The sequence below is a fragment of the Gorilla gorilla genome, chromosome 11, assembly GCF_029281585.2.
Source record: "Gorilla gorilla gorilla isolate KB3781 chromosome 11, NHGRI_mGorGor1-v2.1_pri, whole genome shotgun sequence".
Taxonomy (NCBI): domain Eukaryota; kingdom Metazoa; phylum Chordata; class Mammalia; order Primates; family Hominidae; genus Gorilla; species Gorilla gorilla.
In genome coordinates, this window is record NC_073235.2 from 126,295,285 (window position 1) to 126,318,051 (window position 22,767).

At 39.2% G+C, this 22,767-nt stretch overlaps 1 protein-coding gene across 1 annotated transcript in view; it reads right to left on the bottom strand.

Annotated features, from left to right (window-relative positions):
* Nucleotides 1-2,183: 2,183 nt before the first annotated feature.
* The window catches only part of SCG2 (secretogranin II), a 123,870-nt gene continuing 103,286 nt past the window's right edge, over nt 2,184-22,767 (bottom strand). The window contains exons 3-4 of the mRNA XM_055380565.2: nt 7,528-7,736; nt 2,184-4,539 (exon numbers count right to left, since the gene is read on the bottom strand). Coding sequence (XP_055236540.1) covers nt 2,672-4,525 — 1,854 coding nt within the window. The 5' untranslated portion in view covers nt 4,526-4,539; nt 7,528-7,736 and the 3' untranslated portion in view covers nt 2,184-2,671. The remainder of the gene's footprint in view (nt 4,540-7,527; nt 7,737-22,767) is intronic.

Sequence of the window (22,767 nt, forward strand, 5' to 3'; positions counted from 1 at the left end):
AGTCAATAGTTGAAGATACGGTAGTACTGCAAAAAGGCAAAGGTGCTTGCTGACTGATGCCTAACGGATGTCGGGGAAGAATATGTATCTCAAATAAATACATCTTCTCAGCTGCCAATCCTGATGCCTGAAATGTCTCCATTAGAGAATCCTGGAATTTCAGACCTAACTGAGGTTTTAAGAACAAAGCAGCACGGTGTAGCCAAGAGTGCAGGCTTTGGCATACTCCTGGTTTGCGTATAAATCCCAGATAGGAGCCTCATCTGCTGTGTCGTGTCAGTTTTACTGCCTTCCTTGCCTGACCTCTCAGTAAACTGTTTAAACATCACAGTGAAGGCAAATTTCTTTTCGGTAGAGATGCGTATGTCAAGTTCTTATTTCTGCTTAGGGCTACCATGGAAATATTCACACAGTTGAGTTAGGATCTGAGGAATGAGTTATATAGCATGACATAGAAGACTGGACAGAGTATACAATGGGTGGAAGGTGTGTGTGGATGCCTGCAAAGCATGGCATATAAATATGTTCTCTAAACTTTAAGCAACATAAGTATCCTAGATCTCTCCACTGGAAGGAGCCCCACTTTGTTCCCCGGCCTCCCCCCATGCCTAACTCCATGTATGATAAAGCATCAGACCCACATGGAAGGGTGCATGCCTGAGAGTTATGGTTAGTTGTGGGTTAAAGTCCACTTCACCACTAGCCTGCTGTACAAATGAAGCAACTTATTTTACCTGTCTGAGCTTCCAAAGCTACAAATAACATCAATCTCAGAAGGCTATGTAGAAAGTGGATTGTAATAACCTGTGAGAAAGCTCCTTCTGCAGAGCAGCCACTCCGTAGTGTCCAATTTATAATACTAAATTGTGAGGGAGACACCCCCTATCTCAAGAGTATTTGAGAGTAAAGTCTACATATTAGAAACACCGTAGAGATAATTGCTTCTAAGTTCCCGCTCACTTGCAGATTCTAGAATACCACAAAATTGCATGATCAATGGACAGAAAAGAATCTGGGCAAAATTATAAACTATAAAACCTACATTCAATGTTTTCCCCCAAAGCATCCAGGCTCTGGGACTGCCTTATGACAGTTTAGCCTTTTGATAGTTCAGGGATGGTCCCCCAGACACACGCACACACACGCACATGATGCACATACACACATACACACACATGTCCTTTTTTGGAAGTGACCCATACTAAAACCTTGGGAGCTTCTCACAATTCAACCCCGATGTCCATTCCTCGGTTGAAAGGGCACTTCCCAGAGTGGCAGTGTAGTGAAGTGGTTGAGAACACAGATTTGACAACTCATAATGCTAAGTGACTTTGGGAAAATTATTTAATCTTTCTAAGTTTTATTTTTCCTATTGTAAAAGGGAGGGGGGAAGTTATAGAGTAAACAAATTATAGTTTATAATTACAAATTATAGACTAAACAAGGCAAAGTTTGTACAGTGTTTAGTATAGAGCCTGTAGCACAATAAGCATTCAAAAAATAAAAGCTATTGTTTATTTCCTTGTTTATGACCATTATTGTTTTGTTGCTCTGTGCATTTTCTTGCTGATGTTGTGTTGATTCTCTGTTGATGTGTTAGGTGGCTGACATTGCACTAAAGTGATGTGTGCTGTAATAACCATGCACTTCTTTGCCCACTAGGGCAGAAGATGGGGCTGGTCGTTCCCACTGCTACTGTGCTTCTTCACTTACCTAATGGTCAGTTTGGGGGTCCTTTGGCCCCTCTCAAGTCACATAAGGGAGGCAACAGCCTTGTCTTTTGGGGACCAACATGACCTGGGAATAGACAAGTTCCTTTCAAGTCTGTAGTCATTTTTGATTGCCATCTATGCAGCCTTTTCCTTTTCTTTCTGTTTTTGTTTTGATGGCTGCCTATGGGTATTGGAGACTTAAATTTCTTTTACTTATATAAATCAAGAGTAAAAAAATACCTAAAACAAAGACTCTATCGATTATATATTTGAGGAAAACCATGGGCAAGCATAAGGAAAACCATGGGCAAGCATAAGGATGCAGCATTCTGCAAGCAGGTACCATGAACACATGTATAAAATTCATTACTTCTTACCTGAATTGTCTGGTGAAGATGATTTTCTCTTTTGGCTTCATACTGCTTGCTTCATAGACATTGTCTCTGGTTTTCCATAATTAAGAGTCCAAAGTTGTCCAGAAATAACATTTATTAATCAACAGTAAAACACACAATAGAAAAGGCCTTATAAATAAAACTATATATTTATAATGCTTTATTTTTTTGGTCCAGTACTCCACAAAACACTACAGACAGTAACAAAATAATTCAATAAATATTAAAAACTTTCAATAGAATTATAGGACACTTTTTATCATATGTGAGCATCAACAATGCCACAGCCATTAGATACACTATTAAACACAGTCATAGATATCTTTCTTGAATAATGGACATAATAAATTTTTTATCAAGGAGTCATAACATTTACACGTATCCATACACAAGATAACAGCTCAGAGGAAATGAAGCAGACTCCCCAGTGACCTGGTTTCATCTGCCTGTACATCATTTAAAGATATTACAGTGTTAACAGGATAGAAGTCAACACACTAAAGAGAAATGTTGGGATTTGCTTGGGGTGGGAGGAATGAAAGTAGGGTAATTAATGAAAGCAGCTTACATATTTTCCATTGCTCTCTTAGCAATATGCTCCCTTCCCTTTTCTGCCTTTTCTTGGTTGAGGTATTCCAGCACTTTCATTAACAGATCTTCATCCAAGTACTGCCTATTTGGGGTATCATCATTCTTCGGGGGCCCCACAGGGAACCTTTTGCTCACCGGGGCCAGCTTGTCAGTCTCCTGAGAGCTGCCTTGATTCAAATGCTCTTTGATGGCCTGCTCAATTTGTTCCTCTTCCTGTAGGTCATCTTCAGATGAGCCTTGACCAGGAACTCGCTTCACTTGGTTTGAATTAATGATCTCAGGGTATTTAACTAGCATCCTGGCCAAGTACTCACCTAATTCTTGATCCTTGTCGTTCAGGTTTTCATATGCCATCTGTCTGTTTTCAACATATGGAATCCAGGCAGCTTTGGGAAGCTGGTTCGATCTAGATCTTCCAGGACCATAAGGGAGCCTTGGCAGAACTTTCTCCTGGTTATATGGATTGGGAAAATACGAAGTTTTCTGATTTGCTGCACTCTCCATCCCTAAAAGATTTAAAATATCCTCAACACTGAGCCCGTCTGGTAGGGCCTCAGTCCCAGCACGACCAGGTGTTTTAGGGTAGCCACTCTTGGAGAGCATCTTATTTTGGAACAGGTCTGGATGGTCTAAGTCAGCCTCTGAGATGTCATCTAGGTCAACAGGAAGGTCAAGCTCCCGCTCCGGTTCCACTGATCCATTCGGCTTCTCCCCAGTTTTGAGCATCTCAATTAAGTCTTCTGGGGGTATCTGTAAATTCCTTGAGATTTCAATCAGCTGATAAATAGACTGAGAATCAAGAGGTTTCTCAAAAAGCCTGGTGGCCCTTTCCCCATTTTGCCCATTCTGTAACCTCCCACTTCCTGCAGCATTTACTAACCTTTTCAAATAGGCAATTACTTTGGAGACATCATCTGAGAGTTGGTCTTTACTCTCTTTCCGAAGATCTTCTTCCTGGATGCCAAGCTGCCCTGAGCGTTTCATCTCATCATTGATTTGTTCATTTTTTTCTATATTCTCTTTGCTGTCTCTCACCTCTTCCTGGGTTTGACTCTCTATTTTCTCCTCTACTGGGTTCCAATCTTCTCCCCCCACCACATCTTCATAGGCAATGTTATTAGCCTTGTAGATATCATCTTCATCATCCGTGTAAAGTTTTTGCTCCTCATCCATCCTCTCACGTTTCTGGTTGTTTGGTCCTGTCAGTTTCCCCAGCTCTTGGAAGACAGATTCCAATGTAGCAAGGCTTTGAGGAGTATATTGTTCCTCCACTATTTCATTTGTGCGTTTAAAGGGGTTATCCCTGGAATTCTCTTCATACATAGGAGGGAATTGCATGTGCTTAAGCTTTCTTTCTGGCCACTGCTGTGTCTCATAATCATCACTCATGTCCATTGGAAAGTTCTTTTCTGAATTCAAGGCATAGGGCTTATTTTCTTTTGGTGCAGACTGAGGCTCATTTTCAGCCTGTCTCAAAGCTTCGAGTATTATTCTCATCCAGTCTTCTTCACTCAGTGAATCCCTCTCGGGCAAGTGACTTTCATCGCCATTTTCTTTTTGCTGAAGGGGGACAGAGACACCTTGGTAGGGATTATAATCTTGGCTGCTTTCTTCCTTATGAGCCTGTTGTCGGAGCTTTTCTATGTACTCCAAAGCCCTGATCATTTCAGGACTGGGAAACTTTTGGACATTTTCCAACCTGAGGTCTGGTTCTTTCTGAAGCAGCTGGTTTCTCTGAAATGAAGCTGCTTCGGCCCCAGAGATGAGGAAAATTAAAGGGATAAGAGACAGGGCTGCTCCAAGCCAGTGGGTCTTTGCTTCAGCCATGTTTGAAAGATTTCCTTAAAACATAAAAAATATGAGTTAACACAAATGAAACAAACTAGAAGACACTATAGCAAAAGAAATAATTGATCATTGAGGTGAGGAAAAAACATAGTAGATATTATTTCACATTAAGCTTAGGATAACTCTTTTTAAAAATTCATGAATATTTTCCACATGATTCCCACAAGCAAACCACAGGAATCTTTAACAAAATTATTACTCATTCACCAAAAACTTGCATAGCATTCTCTTAGTTAAAACAACAGCAAAAACACTGATATGAGATTTCTCAAATTTTATTTTTTCATTTACAGAACTTGTAGTTTGATGTTTAGTACATGTTGTTTCTTTATAATAAAGCAGCAAATACTTCCCAAGATGTTTTAATTATTTTATATATTGAAGTCTATTGGCAAAATAATGTGTTGGCTTAATTTAAAACATGCATGTAAACATACACACCCACAAATTATGTCCTTAAAGTTGTGTCAAAAAACATGTGGTTTATTTCCTGAAATGTCCATCTAATTTTGTTGCTGAAACACAGCTGCAGTTACATGACCATATATGACAAAGTAATACTGTTATATGTCAATCATACCGAATTACCTTCTGGGGAGTCCTATCCAGATATATTTTTCAGAAATAACTTGTTCTCAATCTGATACCAAATCCAATGATCCATAAATAACCTCCAGAACACGGGTCTTCTCAGATTCCAGCCAGTAGACTAAAGCAATGAAGTTTCTTTTTGTGTGAACGTGCTAAACCAATAAAGTGTTTTAAAATCTCTTTGCTTCATATTTCTTCTAATAATTTATATTATGACTGTTTGCAAAATGCAATTGTGGTTATACTTTTCATCAGCCTTCAAGAGTGTATAGTAAATAATAACAGATGCTACAGAGAGAACATAAGTTTTTTTAGCTAGTCTATTTCTGAACTTGTGAGTGTTCAGATTCAGTTTGTCTTCTGTCTGTGTCTATTTTGGTATGGACCTGTGAAATCTTAAATCACTCACACTGTTTAGAAAAATCTTAAAATAACCACTATGTAAATCCCAATTCAAATAAACACAGATGATGTGCTGAATTCTTCCTACTTAAAAATCTCCATTCATTTTTTTCTCCAATGCCTTAAAATCTTACATAGGAATTAGGAAGAGGATTAGTTTTTATGTGTTTTACATTTAATATTGCTAACATTGAAAAAACTATTTTAATATTGGCTATTTTGTTGTAAACAAAATGAATGTAAGAGGAGTTTACAAGTTTGTTCATATCTTTACCAGATCATGGTTTTGTGATAGATAAGCTAAGTTATATGTATACAATTTTCTGTTAGCTTAGACATTGATTGTAGAAAATACCATTGTTCACAAGATCATACTGATGATTTTGTTTCCAGTTTTTTAGAGCCCAGTAATGGCTTAGTTATGAAAACATTTTAGCATACATATATACCTATTTAAATGATTCACGTTTACCAGAGTACTTAATTTATTGAAAGAAACATCTTGAAAGGCATTTGAGAGGATACTTCCAAAATATTTATTATAAATACATGTTTACTCTAAGTAATTTTATTCATAAAATAATGAGGTTCAAATAAAAATACATTATGCACTCTTGTTTATATTATTTCAGGATTAATGTAGCTTTGGTAATCAACTTTCAACATTGGCATTTGAAATAATAATCTTAAAAACCTTATTGAACTTATTTTCTTTGAAGCCACCACACTGAAATAGTCTTAACATGTGGATTATATGCTCATCTTTAAAATCGTTATCTTGGAACTGCACTTTGCTGTAAAGTTGAAGCAGAATACTCATTGCAGTTGTTTAAACCACAGCCTAACAAGTGCTACCCTTTGCTTAACTATTCAGCTTCAGTTTGAATGACATAGTCATTGCCTTTGAGTGAGACCCAAAGGATTCTTTTCCCAGGTAGCAGCTCCTTCAAGTAGTAAAGATGTTTCAACAGCTCTACTATTCTATATAGGGTTTGATTTAAAATTGAATTTTCTGAAATCCAAATAATTAGAACATTATTTTTCCCCTGATAGCTATTATTAAAATCCCTCAAGTTAAAAAGTCTTTTCTGTTGAATTCAGACTAGAGCATTGACACATGCAGGTGACTATATGTAATTTAAGCAATTCAACTAGTTGGGATACAGAAAAAATGAAATACTTGTCCCAGACAAAATCTTTAGCAACATATTGAACATCCTCTTTAAATCAAATTATAGTAATAACAATAACAATTTACAAAGTTATGAGTATTTTCATCATGTATTCAAAATGATCATTTCTCTGTAATTCATGGTCACAGCCAAATTATAACCCAAGATAATATTTTGCCCTGGAAAAACGAAGAATCCAGTGTTCAGGAAAATCCTAAGTTAATATCTTAGAACTAAAATTAGGAGATAATAATGTAAGCTCTTTCAAATATACAAGTTCAGAAAAGAATTTTATGTGGTTAGTTAATTCAGAGCTCTTGTAAGATAAATATCAAAGAAAAAAAACCTAGTTCCAAAATGGGTTGCCTTTGTGACTAACATGCTTGACAGCCTTTGAATCATTGGAAACCTACTGTTAAGAATATTAAACATATAAATTATACCCCTGGCTTCGTATCTGGCTCTTAGTGGCAGAAATAATAAATTTTGGAAAGAAACAAGATATTGGGCTTGGTTAACTTTACATTAATCTGTGTATTGACACTAAAATCCTTAACTTTTTCACTCTTTTTTATATGATTATCTAAGTAACATTCTGGTTAGTAAATATCCAACATCAAGTAGTATAAAGCATAGACCCGATCATGTATATACACATATGTAGTGTCCTTACATTGGCTGATGAGCAGCAGGTTGCTATTCAGTTATCCTATCGACATAAGCTTGCCAAACAGTCTTTTTCTTCTCAGCTAGGAATTAAAAGAAGAGCATGCAATTTGGAACTTTCCAATAAATCAAAGAGAAAAGCAGCCTTACCTCTTTTTGTTTATATGGCAGAGGAGCTCCACAGCATATTCCTCCCCGTTCTCCGGGCGAGCTTCTCGGGCCGTTTCAGCACACGGACAGCTCCTCTGCTTATAGGGAGCCGCTGCGCCTGACTCCGCACTGCCACACTGACGTCACCGGGCTCAGCCACAAACCCCAGCACAAGCGAGGTTTTTCAAAGAACCAAGAGAAAATAATCACTTTATATTTAAAAAAAAAAGAAAGAAAGAAAAGAAAAAAAAGTTGCATGCTTACGCCACCTGTCTTTTTGTGGCAAAAATTGCAGTTTTCCTTTTTCTTTTATCAAAATCTTTGAGACGGAATAAACTGCTCTGCACGATTTCTCTTACAAAGAAAGAAATGTGTGTCAGACAGACATGGCTAATTGCAAGACAATCTCATCTATGTTCTAGCATCTTGTTATAATAGTTTCTCGGTGTCACTGTTGTAATTTTTGTCGTCATTGTTGTAAGAAAGTTTTACAGACAAGGATTATTTTTTCATCTTTGCCCACAAAGAAATTACATTACCATTTCCTGTTATAACCAAGATGAATGGAGGACACATTATAAATATGAAAGGCCATATTTCTTATCATGACCACAGCCATCATTCTTTTAAAATCATATTTATTTGAATAAAACAGAGAGTTATCTCTCTTTTATATGAGAGTCAACTTTAATAGCTTATAGAGTTTTTTAAATGGGTATTTATAAGACTTCAAGCTTAGTAGCTAATAATTCTTTATATCTCTGTTACTGTGTTTCACAATATCTGATCTCAGAAAGGGAAGCTCAGCAGTTGAGTGCTGGTGAAAATACTTTCATCTACTTAAAAAAAAAGTCTTTTCACTGTTTGGGAAAAATGTGACACATACGTAACTAGAATTCATTTGCAATCGAAAGGAAGTTGTACTATAAATATTTCCCTTCTCCTGTTGAATCAGATGAGTTGAATACCTTCCACGAACGTGAACATTCCAGGGAATAATACAGCAATTAACTTTCAACCTCTCAGATTCATAATTCATAATCATTCCTCTGCCTTACCAGATAACCTGATTATACATTTCAATAATTTATATGGATATAAATTTTAAACTTTATTTTATTAAAGATATGAGTTTCTAAAAACAGTATATGTTGACATATACTTTAAGAATGCAACAGAATCTTGCCATATAAGAGATCCCATGTGTTTCTGCTGAATGAACAATCAGCCACTGACTCAATAAATTGTAATACCTACTAGGTGCCAGATACATTGTTAACTAATACAAAAATAAGTGATTTTTTTGCCTTTGATGAGCCTTTCAGCTAATGGGGATGACATGCAAATAAACACATAATTTTCATATAAATTGGAAAGCATCAATAGAGAGGTTAGCTAGCAGTGTTTGGGACCATTTGGATAGCCAATGGGTTCAACCTAGAAATTCAGGGGGAAACAATGTCCTGGAATAAAAGGCCTAAGCTGAGATTTCTCACTATCAGGTTTTCTTACAAGGATTTCTTACTATGTTAGTACTTTTGAATTCCTCGAAAAAATAGGAAATGGCTTAAAGTCTTACAGAAAAAATCTTGGAAAAATGTGCCTCTTGATTCTCCCTATTTGGTTTTCCTAAACGACTAGGAGATCATCATTTGTGGATTGACATGAATTCATATACACTCAGACTGGGGTTATATGGCCAATTCATCCAGCAAATTTTGCCTCATAGTGGTTTTTTAGGGCATGATCAAATGCTGGGTTGAGGAGACCTAAATATGACCCATTTCTCAAGCATCATCTCAATGACACCAGCTCATTCACTGATATCCTTAGCTAAGATTGTCTTAAATCTTAACAAAGCTCTGGCTAGCTGCTCTGAGTTTGACCTAATTTTCTGTCCAGCAGTTCTGTGTGACCAGTTCAACTAACCAGTATCAACACAGCTTTAGAAAACTCTGCAATTATTCTTAAAATGTTGAGTTTGTTCAGCATAGGTCTCAAAAGCCCTCAAAAAAGTCATCCTGGCTAGGCTAATTCATTTATGTGGAACTAAACTTTTTGGCAAGAACCAGAAGCTACAGTTCTTCTAAAGCCCCAGAGTCAACATCTTGCCTGGAAATATCTTCAATCATCCAAAAGACATGCAAAACCTCATTCAAAATCTCCAAGTAGATGTGAGATGCCAGGAGGCTGTTGCTGGGATGGATTGGCTCCACTAGGCTTAAGATGTGGGTACAACAATAAGCCATTGTGGGCTATTGAATTTCTGCCTATCTTATGAGACTATGATAAATACCTCTCACTTACTGAGTTCTGTTATGATCCAAGCACTGTACTTGGAACCTAATTTAATCCTCCTGACAACTATAACAAGTAGGTATTTTTATCTCCATTTTACAGATGAAGAAACTAAAGCTCAGAAATAAGTAAGTTGCCCACTATTTTCTGACTTATAATTGGTAGAGCTAGAATTTGAATTTAAGTCCATTCTATGATATTTCTACAATAAAAACTATGATTCAGACACTGCTAGAGATGGAAATACAGAAATAAATATGGGATGGATTTAATCATTAAAGACCCAAGTCCAGAATTTAGTTTCTTTGACAAAAACCCCCAGTTGTCCAGTTGCTTTTCCTGGTCTAAGAAAAGCAAAGGCATAGGCCTGGACTTCTATTTGGGGCAGCACCAATGGAAAGCAAGAATAAACATTAGATCACAGCCTTGATGCTATGCGGCATACATCTTCCAAATAAGAGAGCAGTTGTTGAATTAGGAAAATTCTATTCACCAGCCTGTTTTTTCAAAATCAAACTCCCCAAACATATTTTTTAACTTTCAAGTTCAGGGGTGCATGTGCAGGTTTGTTACATAGGTAAACTTCTGTCATGGGAGTTTGTTGTACAGATTATTTCATCACCCAGGTATTAAGCCTACTACCCATTAGTTATTTTTCCTGATCCTCTCCCTCCTCCCACCATCCACACTCTGATAGGCTGTGTCGTTCCCCTCTTTGTGTTCATGTATTCTCATCATTTAGCTCCCACTTACAAGTGAGAACATATGGTATTTGGTTTTCTGTTCCTGCATTAGTTTTTTAAAGATAATGGCCTCCGCCTCTATCCATGTCCCTGCAAAGGACATGATCTCATTCTTTTTATGGCTGCATAGTATTCTATGATGTATATGTGCCACATTTTCTTTATCCAGTCTGTAATTGATGGGCATTTAGGTTGATTCCACATCTTTGCTATTGTGAATAGTGCTGCAATCAATATACACATGCATGTGTCTTTATAATAGAACAATTTATATTCCTTTGGGTATATAACCAATAATGGAATTGCTGGGTTGAATGGTAGTTTACATCTTTGAGGAATCGCCACACTGTCTTCTACAATGGCTGAACTAATTTACACTCCCACCAACAGTGTATAAGCATTCCTTTTTCTCCATAACATTGCCAACATCTATTATTTTTTTGTTTTTATAGATTTTTCAATGTGTTATATTTAACATATTTCCAAAAGTCATTAATTTTTGCCAGTAGTTATTTGTTCTAAAGGGAGCTATTTCTCAAATAGAAATGTATTTGGAGAAGAATTTAAAATGATATATATATATATATATATATATACACACACATATATGTACACACACATATATATATCTCAATAGTTTGTTGATGTAAAATATTTTAGAGCATGTATAAAACATTAAAATAACCTATAAATCTTTGTATCACTGAACCTGTTTCAAGGAATGATTTAAACATGCCTTACAAAATTTTAATTTTCTTGTTAGGTCTAAATTGCCAACTATCATCACCGCCAAGAAACGAATCTCTATATTGTGAACGTTTTCAAAATAATTATGTACTATGTACGATAATGGATTTTTAGAAAATTAGCTTGCATCCTCACCAGGGTGCTGTTAATTTCAAGTTAATCATTCACAATTTAACGCTAAGTAATTAGAACAGATGAGTTTGTTTTTATGACCGGATTTTCTTAAATCTTGGTCATTTTATTCTTTGTTATTCAATTTCATATTTTATCTAGACAAGATTTTGATTTCTATCATTCATACAAGCAATCCTCTACCTTAGTAATCTTTTCATTTGAAACTTCTCGCTCTTACACTCCATTACACTTCTCATTTTGTTTCAATTTATATGGAAGCAATTGAGATCCAGAAGGCCAATGTGTCTTGTTTCTCCTTTTTCTCTTGTCTGCTTCTTCCCTGTCTCTAACTGCCTCCCTGCCTGCCCTTCCCTCCCATGGAAGATCAGACTCTCACGGAGGAGTCCAGGTGCAGCACGCTTCAGCTGAGGTCCTCCAGCGTTCGCCTGACTGTGCCAGCAAGGACGGTATAGTGTCTACCCCGGCCCCTCAGGGCCTTGGCTACTTGTCCTTGCTCAGTCCTCACCTGCCTGCCTGCCTTCTCTTCTTTTTACTTTTTTTTCTTTACACTCCTTGTTTACTCTTTACCACCTTTATCTTTTGCTTCCAAAATTTAAATTCCATTCTCTTAGTTGTAGTGCGCTTTATTAACAAATGACTGTTTTTTAACTCAGTGTCAAAGAAGAGTGAAATATTTTTCCACTTCCCTTGCAAAGGCAGGGCCTGCCAAATTGCTGTTTGGAGAACACACAAGTCAGAAACAGGGTATACTTTATTTAATAATGTGACTGCACAGTTTCCCAGACAAAATCCACTAGGTTCTAGGAGGTAGAAACTCTGCTTTCTATTATTGTACCCTCATGTCAAAAATATGTTTGTGAATCGAGTTGAATTAAAGTTTTCTCATTCCTGCTACCAAAGCTTCACACATTTCCTCTTGGAATTTTTTAATCCTCTTACAGTAGCATCCTTATGCAAATGCACTGACTTTATTCATTTGCATTGCATGCACTGCTAGCAAATTCAGTTCAGTTTTTTTCAAGGAACATTTTCCTCCACTACAGGAGCATTCTATATTTTTCTAACTTTTGCTTCATTTTGTAAAATATTTTCCAAGTATTTGAGTAAAAATATGAAATTGCACATAGAAAGAAAATTGAACTATTCTTAATTCCAGTATTTGTTTATTCTTTGTAATATTTTTGCTCTGCATATCAAGGTACCACATTACTGACAGCCCTAGGTGGACTAGACAACATTTAAGGCTCTTTCTACCCCTTGACCTCTTTACTCTGTGAAATGACAGTCTGCTGTGAAATTTTTTTCATTTATCTAGTAGGTATTAAAATATAATTTTTCTCATAAACCCTCAATAAGAATTGTATAAACCAAATAAACACAGGCTCTTCTCTTCATTGACTTTGGATTCTTGGAACCATCTGGTACTTGGAAGAAAAGCAAGTACCATTTTCTTAATCTAATACCGTGAATGTTTGGGCATCTGCTCCCTCAATGGATTTCGGGAGAAGGAAGTTTGTGCACTGGAAGTTGATTACTTTGCTTAAAACAATGATGAATGTCTCAATCTTTCAGATTCTCCTGGCATAATTGTTTTGTGAATCAATGTTTTCAGCATTTACATGCCAATATTTTAATAACGATTTTTTTTTTGGCTTGGAAATCTCCCACCTACACTCTCTCACCCCTCCTTTTAATCAGAAGCCCAGAGAGATATAAGAAAGTCTTCAAGGTTAAAGTGCAGCATCTTTACGGTTAAGTTTAGCATTTTGTGTCCAGGGCTCCCACGGATTCACCAGATGACTTTTCACAGTTCACTTAGACTTTGCAGGAATTTTGGAGTGCTTTCTGTATCGGCAAAATGAATATATAACTTCTGGAGGTAGGGCACTTGCATGTATAATATGATGTGGGGAGCTGAGAAAAGCCTCCTTAACCCAGAACTTTCTCCCCCAAATCCAGCCAGCCTGTCTGTATTCTACATCATAGGTGGTTTGTGGTTTTTCAGAATTTTTGGTACAGGGTCCTTAGGAGCTCCATTGTAAGGGATAATTCATTAATCAGTTATTACCTCCTTAGCAGGAATTAGCGCACAAATCCAATCATGTCACTACTTTGACACTGAAGAAAGGACACAGGCCCTGTATACTACAGGGGCATGATTAAAAGCATGTATTGGAGTCGTGATTCTCAAAGAGTGGTCCCAGGTTAGCAATATCATCACCACTCGGCAATCTGTTAGCAACACACATTCTCAGACCCCACCCAGAAGGGTTCATTTAGCATAAAACCAAATATAAATGTAAATACACTTGACCTTTTCCGACAGCCTTCCTAGAGACTGGCTCACCAGCCCATTATTTGCTCCCGATATGGAAACACTACTGATGTTTGCAAAGAACATCTCTTCCTGGCTTTATAGAGGTTTCAAATTGATTCTTGCATAAATACAGATGGGTTTATCTGAGTACAAATTAGCTCATAGATTGCTATGATTGGAAAGATATATAAAATGTCATCCACTCTAACCTGGCTCATTGCTTGCATCTGGTCTGTCAAATTCCTAACAAACAGACTTCCAGCATATAATATTAAGGTTCCTTAAATACCTCCAAAAAAATAGCAACTCATTACCTCCCAATGCTCCCTATTCCATCTTTGGGCAAATTTATTCTCAAGTTTTGTGGGTATTTCCCCCCTTGTATTGGGCTGAAATATGACCCCCTGTGGCTTCACCATGGATCTGAGTTCTGCCCTGGAAGGCTATGTGGAGCAAGTCTTGGTCCTCTTTTCTGTCACCAGAATCAGGCCTCACCAGCCAGTTTGCTTTTTCTAAACGAAACAGTTCTGTTAAATTGTCTTCATAATTCATGGTGCTGGACCTCAGCTCCAAAGCACAGTCTTTGGCCTAATTCAATGTAAGACTTGAAAACAGCATCTAGCTCAGAGTGGATATCCTTCATCCCAGTCCCCTTGCCTAGAAAGTTCTCCCCAACCCCTCCAAGCTGCCCGCTTTTGCCCAGTCAACATCTTGCTTCTGAGGAAGCTCATTTCTCTGAGTTTCCTGACTCGGCCAATTCTCTCTAGAATATTCTCTCATGGAACCAAATATTTCTCTTGGTTAGTATTTAGTATAGTTGTAATATATTATAGCATTTTTATTTGTGGGATTCTTAGATTACTCTCTTCCCAAATGACTTTAATGTATTTGAGGACATAAAGAAGTCTGGGACATAAGTCCATTGTACCCAAAACCCAGCCAAACCAATGCTTAAAAATAGTAACATCTACAAGCCTGAGTTTCAGCGCGCACACACACACACACACACACGCACAAATAATAATAATAATAATATCTAAAAATAAGCATATCAAGATCCAAACTGACCACATTTCCTTCCAATCCCTTACCTCCTTCTCAAAGTTCTCTCTTAACTAATTCTAATCTTGTCCCTCCAGTTCAGTCATGGAACTATTATCTCCTTGGCTTATTCTTGTACTTTCTCCCTCTCCACTGCCTCACCCCTTTATTTCCCCAGCCTTTGCCAATTCTTCCCAGTTGCCCCTTTCCGGTTTATCCATTTTCATAGCCTGTTAGCATTCTCTTATGTTTGGCCATTCAAAATCTCTCCCCAGCCTTTCAAGTGTCTATCACTAATCTTTCATACATGCCTTTCTATTCCAGGAAGTTAGGTATTGGCACCTTAAGGGAAATAATATCTACTGCTAATTTGAACTAGCACTCAGGAACTACTGCTGACTGAATAACTAATGGGAAATGAAAATGGGAAGAAATGAATGACAATGGGAAAAAAAAGCAGTCAATATCTATTAAATGCCTAAGTACAAGCCAAGGGGCTCCATCCTTTAAACACCATAGCAAATGATCTTTCAACATTTTTCCATCGTGAGCCTCCCCTGCTCAACTGGTGCCAGCTGGATTAACTTTCCATAGTTCAAGGTCTTGCACTGATTTTTTTATGCTCCCTTATACTTCTGCATTCCCACCCTCCCTAGATTTTTGGCTGGTCCTATAATCTTCTCAACCAGAAGATATACTTAATCTTCTCAGCCCATCTTCATCTGCATCATTTTCCTTGCCTTGAAAATGTTCTTCCCCTCTTCCCCACCATTTTGATTCTTTTAAAAAGTTTTACCTGAGACTGGGTATGGTGGCCTATACCTGTGATCCCAATGCTCTGGGAGGCTAAAGTGGGAGGATTGTTTGAGGCCAGGAGTTCAAGAACAGCCTGGGCAACATAGTAATACTCCATTCCTCCATCTCTACAAATTTTTTTTTAATTAGCTGGGTGTAGTGCGGCATGCCTGTAGGCCCATGTACCACCACCTGAGAGGCTGAGGCAGCAGGATCACTTGAGCCCAAGAGTTCAAGATAGCAGTGAGCCATGATCATGCCACTGCCGCTGCACTCCAGCCTCTCTCCAAAAAAAAGGAAAAAAAAAAGAAAAGAAAAGAAAAACAAAGTTTTATTTGATGTATCTTCTCAGTAAAACTTTCCTTAATTAACCCGTACCCCTTGCATGCAGTTACCCCATTATTAGAGCAAAAATTTTTAACCTGAAGTCCGTTGAAACCTATGAGATTAAATGCAAGTGTTTATGTACATGTGATCATGTGCTTTTTGTTGCAGGAAGCTCCAGGACTGTAAGGAGGTTCTCAAGTGAATCTATGACCTTGAGATTTTGTTGTAGCTCTTAGTAATGGTTACCAAATAGTTCTGGCTCTCCTTCCTCCTGGGCTTATGATAGAATTGCACCACCTGAACTCTTGTGATTGGGTGGCACCATGTGACAAGTTCTAGCCAATAAGCTTAGAGTCGAATGACATGTCCCAGAGCACTTTCCCTCACCATAGAGGCAGGCAAGTTTTGAGGTGGTGGTTGCTCACATAGCTTGCTCTGTGATTGGCTGCAATGTGCAGAGTTACCTTCCAGACCTTTCATGAACAGGTAAAGTGAGAAAATAAAGAAATAAAGTTGTTTAAGCAATTGATTTTGAGAAATTGTTATCACACATAACCTAGCCCAGCTTGACTGATATAACTATTGAACACGACTGGTTTGGAATATTGCTATAGCATGAATGTTGACAGACTTTTAGTTATAATCTTACCCTAAGAAAGGAGATAAGACCAGTTGACAGTGAGAAGCTTGTCCTGCTTTCTCCTGGGTGCTCCTGTACTCCAAGGGGCCAATCAGATGCATGTTTCCCAGCGTATGAAAAGCATATCCATAACACTATTGGAATGTTTTTGCCAGGCATAGACATGGCATTAAGTAGCATTAAGTTCTATAGTTGTCTGAAATGTATTCCTTGTGCAATTCTCCTAGTTACACAAAAAAGAAACTATCAGTTGGAGGCTAGCGTGAACACCTTTCTGATGCTTGAAAATCCTCCTTTTTGGCCTTAGACTCTGAGCTTTCTGCAGGCTGCAGGATCTAACCAGAAATTCATTAACATCTTTATGGTTGTATTGAACTTACGGTTTGAATTTCTTTCCATTTATATAGGCAATAAAATTTTCAAGTTGATGCAGTGATATAAACCTTCTTTGATTTAGGCTTAACAAGAGGTTCAATATTGAAAAAAGTAAATAGTAGCACAAATAATGCTTAGAGATAACAAAGTAATACTTCAAATGACTAATTTTTTGGGGGGGAGAGAAATTTTGTATTATCTTGTAGTTCAATCTTGGGTGAGGCCTAATTCCCATTTTGGAGTCCAAAACTCTTGATTGTGTATTCTCACCTCTCTCTTCTTCCTGTCTCCAAGGGTTCTCAAGATTCATTGAGCAGGCAGGGCACTGTGGCTCACACCTATAATCCTAGCAGTTTGGGAGGCTGAGGCAGGAGATCACCTGAGCTTAGGAGTTGAAGACCAGCCCAGGCAACATAGAGAGACCCCATTTCTACAAAAAATTTTTAAAAATTAGCCAGATATGATGGCACACAACTGTAGTCCCAGCTACTCGGGAGGCTGAAGTGGGAGGACCATTTGAGCCAGGAAGTTGAGGCTGCAGTAAACTGTGATTATGCCACTGAACTCCAGCCTGGGCAACAGAGTGAGACCCTGTCTCAAAAAAAAAAAAAAAAAATTTCAGTGACCAGAAACGTTGTGCGTGTGTGTGTGTTTTAACACTTTAGTTCCACAGCAAAACTTGCCTCAGAACATATTCAATAGGCAGGAGTTATGTACGGCAGAAGGTAGAAAACTGGGCTTGGGTCTGCTGTGTGACCTTAGGCAAATTACTTAACCTCCCCGGGCCTCGGTTTGTTCATTTGTCAAATGAGGGTAACATTACCTAGGCTGAGGCCTCAGAGAGTTGCTGCAAGGATTCAATTATATAATAGTTGTAGAAACGCGTTGGAAGGTCTGAGGCACTCTGCAGTTGCCTTCCCTGATTATTATTCAGCTCCCAGTCCCTGGGAATTCACTGAAACAGGGCTTGCCATGCCTGAATTTTAACATTGTAACCAAGCTTAAAACACAATAATTTCCTTTATACTGATGTGATTAGAATTGATTGCTGGACGCCATAGCAAACCGAGTCATTTGCAGCCTCTCCTCCATTAGACTGAAAAAGAAAAGAAACGCAAGTGTTTGCGTAACTGCTAGAAGCCTGTTTCTCTGTCAAGCCGGCGGAGGTGGAGTTTCTTCTGGGAGGCTGCTTCTGGCTCCCTTGACTTCAGCAGGGCTTGGCGTCAGACGGAAGGATTTTAAGTCAAAACACACACGGCTATAGGGAATACGATGAGTCATGTTCCGCCGGGGCTGAGCCGCTCCGGGGAATCAGCAGCAGAAATGAATGAGAGTGAACGCCTCCTCCAGGCCTGAGCCACCGCCTCCTCAGCCCAAGGCCAGGTTCACGGTTTTAATCACCAGTGTCTCCGCACAGCCGCGCATGGAGGGGCACGGCGGGAGCAGTTTGCACATTACACATTCACAGAGGCGCAGCCGTTCATTAGAGTCATCCTCGGGCTCTGCCCTAATGAGACTCAGGAACAAGGCTTTAAATGTCATGATGCTTTTGTGTCTTTTCCTGATGGGAGAACTACACGATGCTGGTGATGCAGCCGGTTTCGGAGGAACCAGGGCGGGGACCTCACACGCAAACCCCGAAATGACGGCTATCTCCAAGGCCCCCAGACCTCTTGGCTACTAAGCCAGTTAGAGGGTTCTGAGTGAATGTGCCCCTTCAGATTCCCTTTGGGGTATTTATTTCCGGACCTAAACCCTAACATCTCTAAACTGTCTGCGTCTGTCTGGCTAGCATCCACCAGCTGAAGTAGGACTTGGGTCTTTTAACAATAACAAGGAGATTAAAATCCTGTGGTTTTTTTCCTACAATGGTGAATCCCTTTCTTCTAAACTCGGCTTCATTACTCTTTACCTTAGCCAAAAGTCAAGAATCATCTACGTATTAAAAGAGACAGAGAGTCAGTTAATGGGCACATTCTGGTGCCAAACCAGGTGCCTGCGTTTGCACCTGCCTCTTCCTCTTCCTAGCTGTGGAGCCTCAAGCTATTTATTTATTGTCTTTGTTCTTCTGCTCTCTCTCCTCTATAAAATGGAAATCATAATAGCAGTTACCTCATAGGGTTTTGTGCGACTTCAATCAGAACAATAAGCATTCGAAAAATATAGTGCTATTATCATTAAGACATATTTATTGACCTTTTATTTTCACCAAGACTTGCATCAGGCACTGACAATACAAAGCAAATAAAATTCAAGGGCTGTTCTTGTGGAGCCTAGTGAGGAAAATATCTATACACATTGCATAGGCTGTTTTGCATTACTATAAAGGAAGACCTGAGACTGTGTAATTTATAAAGAAAAGAGGTTTAATTGTCTCCCGGTTCTGCAGGCTGTGCGAGCATGGCACCAACATCTGCTTAGCTTCTGGTGAGGACCTCAGGAAGCTTACAGTCCCAGTGGATGGTGAAATAAGAGCAGGCATGTCACACGGCAGGAGTGGCAGCAGGTTTGTGTGGGCAGACTTTTAAATAACCGGATCTCACATGAACTGAGGGAGAACTCACTTATTACCAAGGGACTGGTGCTAAACCATTCATAAGGGATCCACCTCTATGATCCAATCCTCCTGGTCTCACTTCCAACATTGGGGATTACATCACAACATGAGATTTGGAGGGGACAAACATCTAAACCATATCACACATCATAGCAGGCTGTGATAAATGGGAAGACAAGGGACCAGTGGCTGGAGAGAGACCATGATTAGTGTTGCATAGGAGGGCTGGAGATTTTAGATAGCAGGGAACCTTTGAACTTGAGTGTCTAAAATGGACGGAAGCTGGCCAGGAAAAGATTGGAAGCAGCTGAGTGTGGTGGCTCATGCCTGTAATTCCAGCACTTTTGGAGACTGAGGCAAGAAGATTCCTTGAGCTGAGGAGTTCAAAACCAGCCTGGGCATCATGTAGAGACCCCATCTCTACAAAAATTAATAATAAAAAAAATTAACCAGACATGGCAGCATGCACCTCTAGTCTCTACTACTCAGGAGGCTGAGGTAGGAGGATCACTTGAACCCAGAAGATTGAGGCTGCAGTGAGCCATGTTCGCAGCACTGCACTCCAGCCTGCAACCTGGGCAATGGAGTGAGATCCTGTCTCAAAGAAAAACAAAGAAAGAATAGAAGCATTTGCTTCATCTCAATCTCTCAGCAAGTCTGCAGCTTTACGCAGAGCTTTCTTCAGTTGTCCAAAGAGAAGAGCAGGCTGCTCCCGGACCCTGAACGTGACCCACAGGGTATGTGGGTGTTTTAGAGCCTTATCTCTGTGTCTGGAGCCTGTCCCCACACCTGTGCTGCTCTAGAAGACACTACATGCTCCAGGGGTTTACTACGTCTCTTGCACCCAAAGATAACAAATCAAGTCAAAGAAGGGGTCTTCTTTTTTTTAAGACAGAGAGAGAGAGAGAGAAAGGGACCAAACAGATACTTGCCAGAGGCCAAGACATTCTATGTTTTTAGGATATTCCTGATCTTGGGGCTTTGGAATTAAGTTCTCATAGCTCTCATCAAGTAGTCACAATAGGACACTCAGCTAATGACTTTTCAGGATTTCTTGGATGTGGAAAGATAAAGTGGCAAAACGAAGGGTATGTGATCATGAGACCAGCTAATGTTTATTAAGTTGACTATATGTCACACCATTTACAATTACTATATCTTTACACTCAACCTATTGGGAATATTACATGTTGAACTATGTTAACTTGCCATTTTTAGATTTAGAAAATGATCGAATACAGCAAGTTCATGTGGTTCAAGCTAATATCATTACCATTCTGTTGATGAGGAAACTGAAGCTTAGAGAGGGTCATGAATAGATGCAAGTGACCTGTGGTCAGATGATCTAGATTTGATTTCTGGTGACACCACTTAATAATAGCTTCTACCCTCATAAGGATGTTGGGGGGTGGTGGCTGTTAAATAGGATACTTTAATAAATAAGGGCCTAGCACATTTTGAGATTGCAACATTCTTTTTTCTATACCAACTAACCCTTGATCAAAGGAGAGGAAAAAGTAAGTAGACTAATCCCCATTCCTAGGCAGTCAGAGGGTTAGGGGTGGGCGCTGGGCCTCCTGGTATCCTGCATTGACTACCAGGCCTGGTCCTGTTGTCCCCAGTTCCCAAGATCTAGTAAGAGAGAAGCATTTAAATGATCACTCTGAAAAGGAGGATTCAGTGATGAGTAGAACATAGAGCAGTGACTGGGTTTGAAATCAGGAAACTGGGGACAGAGGTCCTTTGTTGAGTTTCTGGAGACTTGGGATGACACTCTCAGTTTTGCTTAAAGGGACGACCAAGAAGGCAACAAAAACTACTGGGGTGGAGCATAAGAAAAACAGAGACAAAAGAGAAACTGTCAAGAGTACCCATTGGTTATATCACTGATCAATATTTCCCAGGAGCCATGGAAATGGGAAGGCTTTCCAAGAGGCCCTCAAAAAGCTTCCTCTACTGCTGCCTTCTCTTTGCTACCCTGGGGCTAGCTATAAAGGAGAGCCAGGCACTAGGTTAGCGGTGCTACACAGTTACAGGAAATCTCAACCCCTCATTGGTATTAAGATTACGGCTTCCCCTCACAGTCTCACTCTTTTATTCTACTCAAAACCATGATTAGTTGAGTGAAATAAATTTAAACTTGAGAATTTGGCAATCATCTTTTAAATAAGTGGCATCCCCACTGAACAAAACTAAATCCAACTGGGTATTGCTGAAACAAATTCTGTATAGTTGGGTCTTACATAGCGTGCATGGTAAATGTGTTCTCCCTTCCAGCCTCCTACCGTAGCACCACGAATCTTCCATGGAAACAATTATCTCCTTCAACAACCAGCATGACTGGCCGAGCCCAGAGGCTCACGCCTGTAATCCCAGCACTTTGTGAGGCCGAGGTGGGCGGATCACGAGGTCGGGAGATCGAGATCATCCTGGCCAATATGGTGAAACCCTGTCTCTACTAAAAATACAAAAATTAGCTGGGCGTGGCAGCGCATGCCTGTAATCCCAGCTACCTGGGAGGCTTAGGCAGGAGAATCACTTGAACCCAGGACGTGGAGGTTGCAGTGAGCTGAGATCATGCCACTACACTCCAACCTGGTGACAGAGCTAGACTCCATCAAAAAAAAAAAAAGAAAGAAAGAAAGAAAGAGAAAGAAAGAAAGAAAAAAGAACCACCATGACTGATGGAAGTTTGAACTATAGGTGCAAAATCCAGTAAGATGGGTATGGGCCTTGCTACATTCAGATTTGCCTCATTTTGTGCTTATCATTACTCATGTAATTACTTGTCACCATCAACACAAACCAAAACCACAGAGCTTTTTAAAAAGGGGTTGACGAGGAAAAGGTACTTGTTTAGGGAACACTTTACCTCATCTTGTCCCCACATAGACCTGTCCCTCCATAGCTGCATCTCAAACTTCAGACTTTAGCCTGCCATGAGCACCAACCACATTGAAATCTCAGTTTCTTGAAGCCCTGCTCTCTGACAGAATCAATCTGTAATAATGACAGAACACGCTATTTGGATAACCTTCCACTCATGCATTTATTCATTCATTTGCTCATTCATCAAATGTTTATTGAACTGATTGAATTATTCAGAAAGTAATGGTGCTGTGCTCTCTGCCCTCTTCGAGCTCACAGACTAGTGGCTGGGACTGAGGGTGGGTGCATTGAGGGGGGCGGGGGCAGGCAAGTGAAGGAGGCATACACATACATCCTTGATGGATAAAACAGAATAAAACATGTTCTCGAGAGAGGC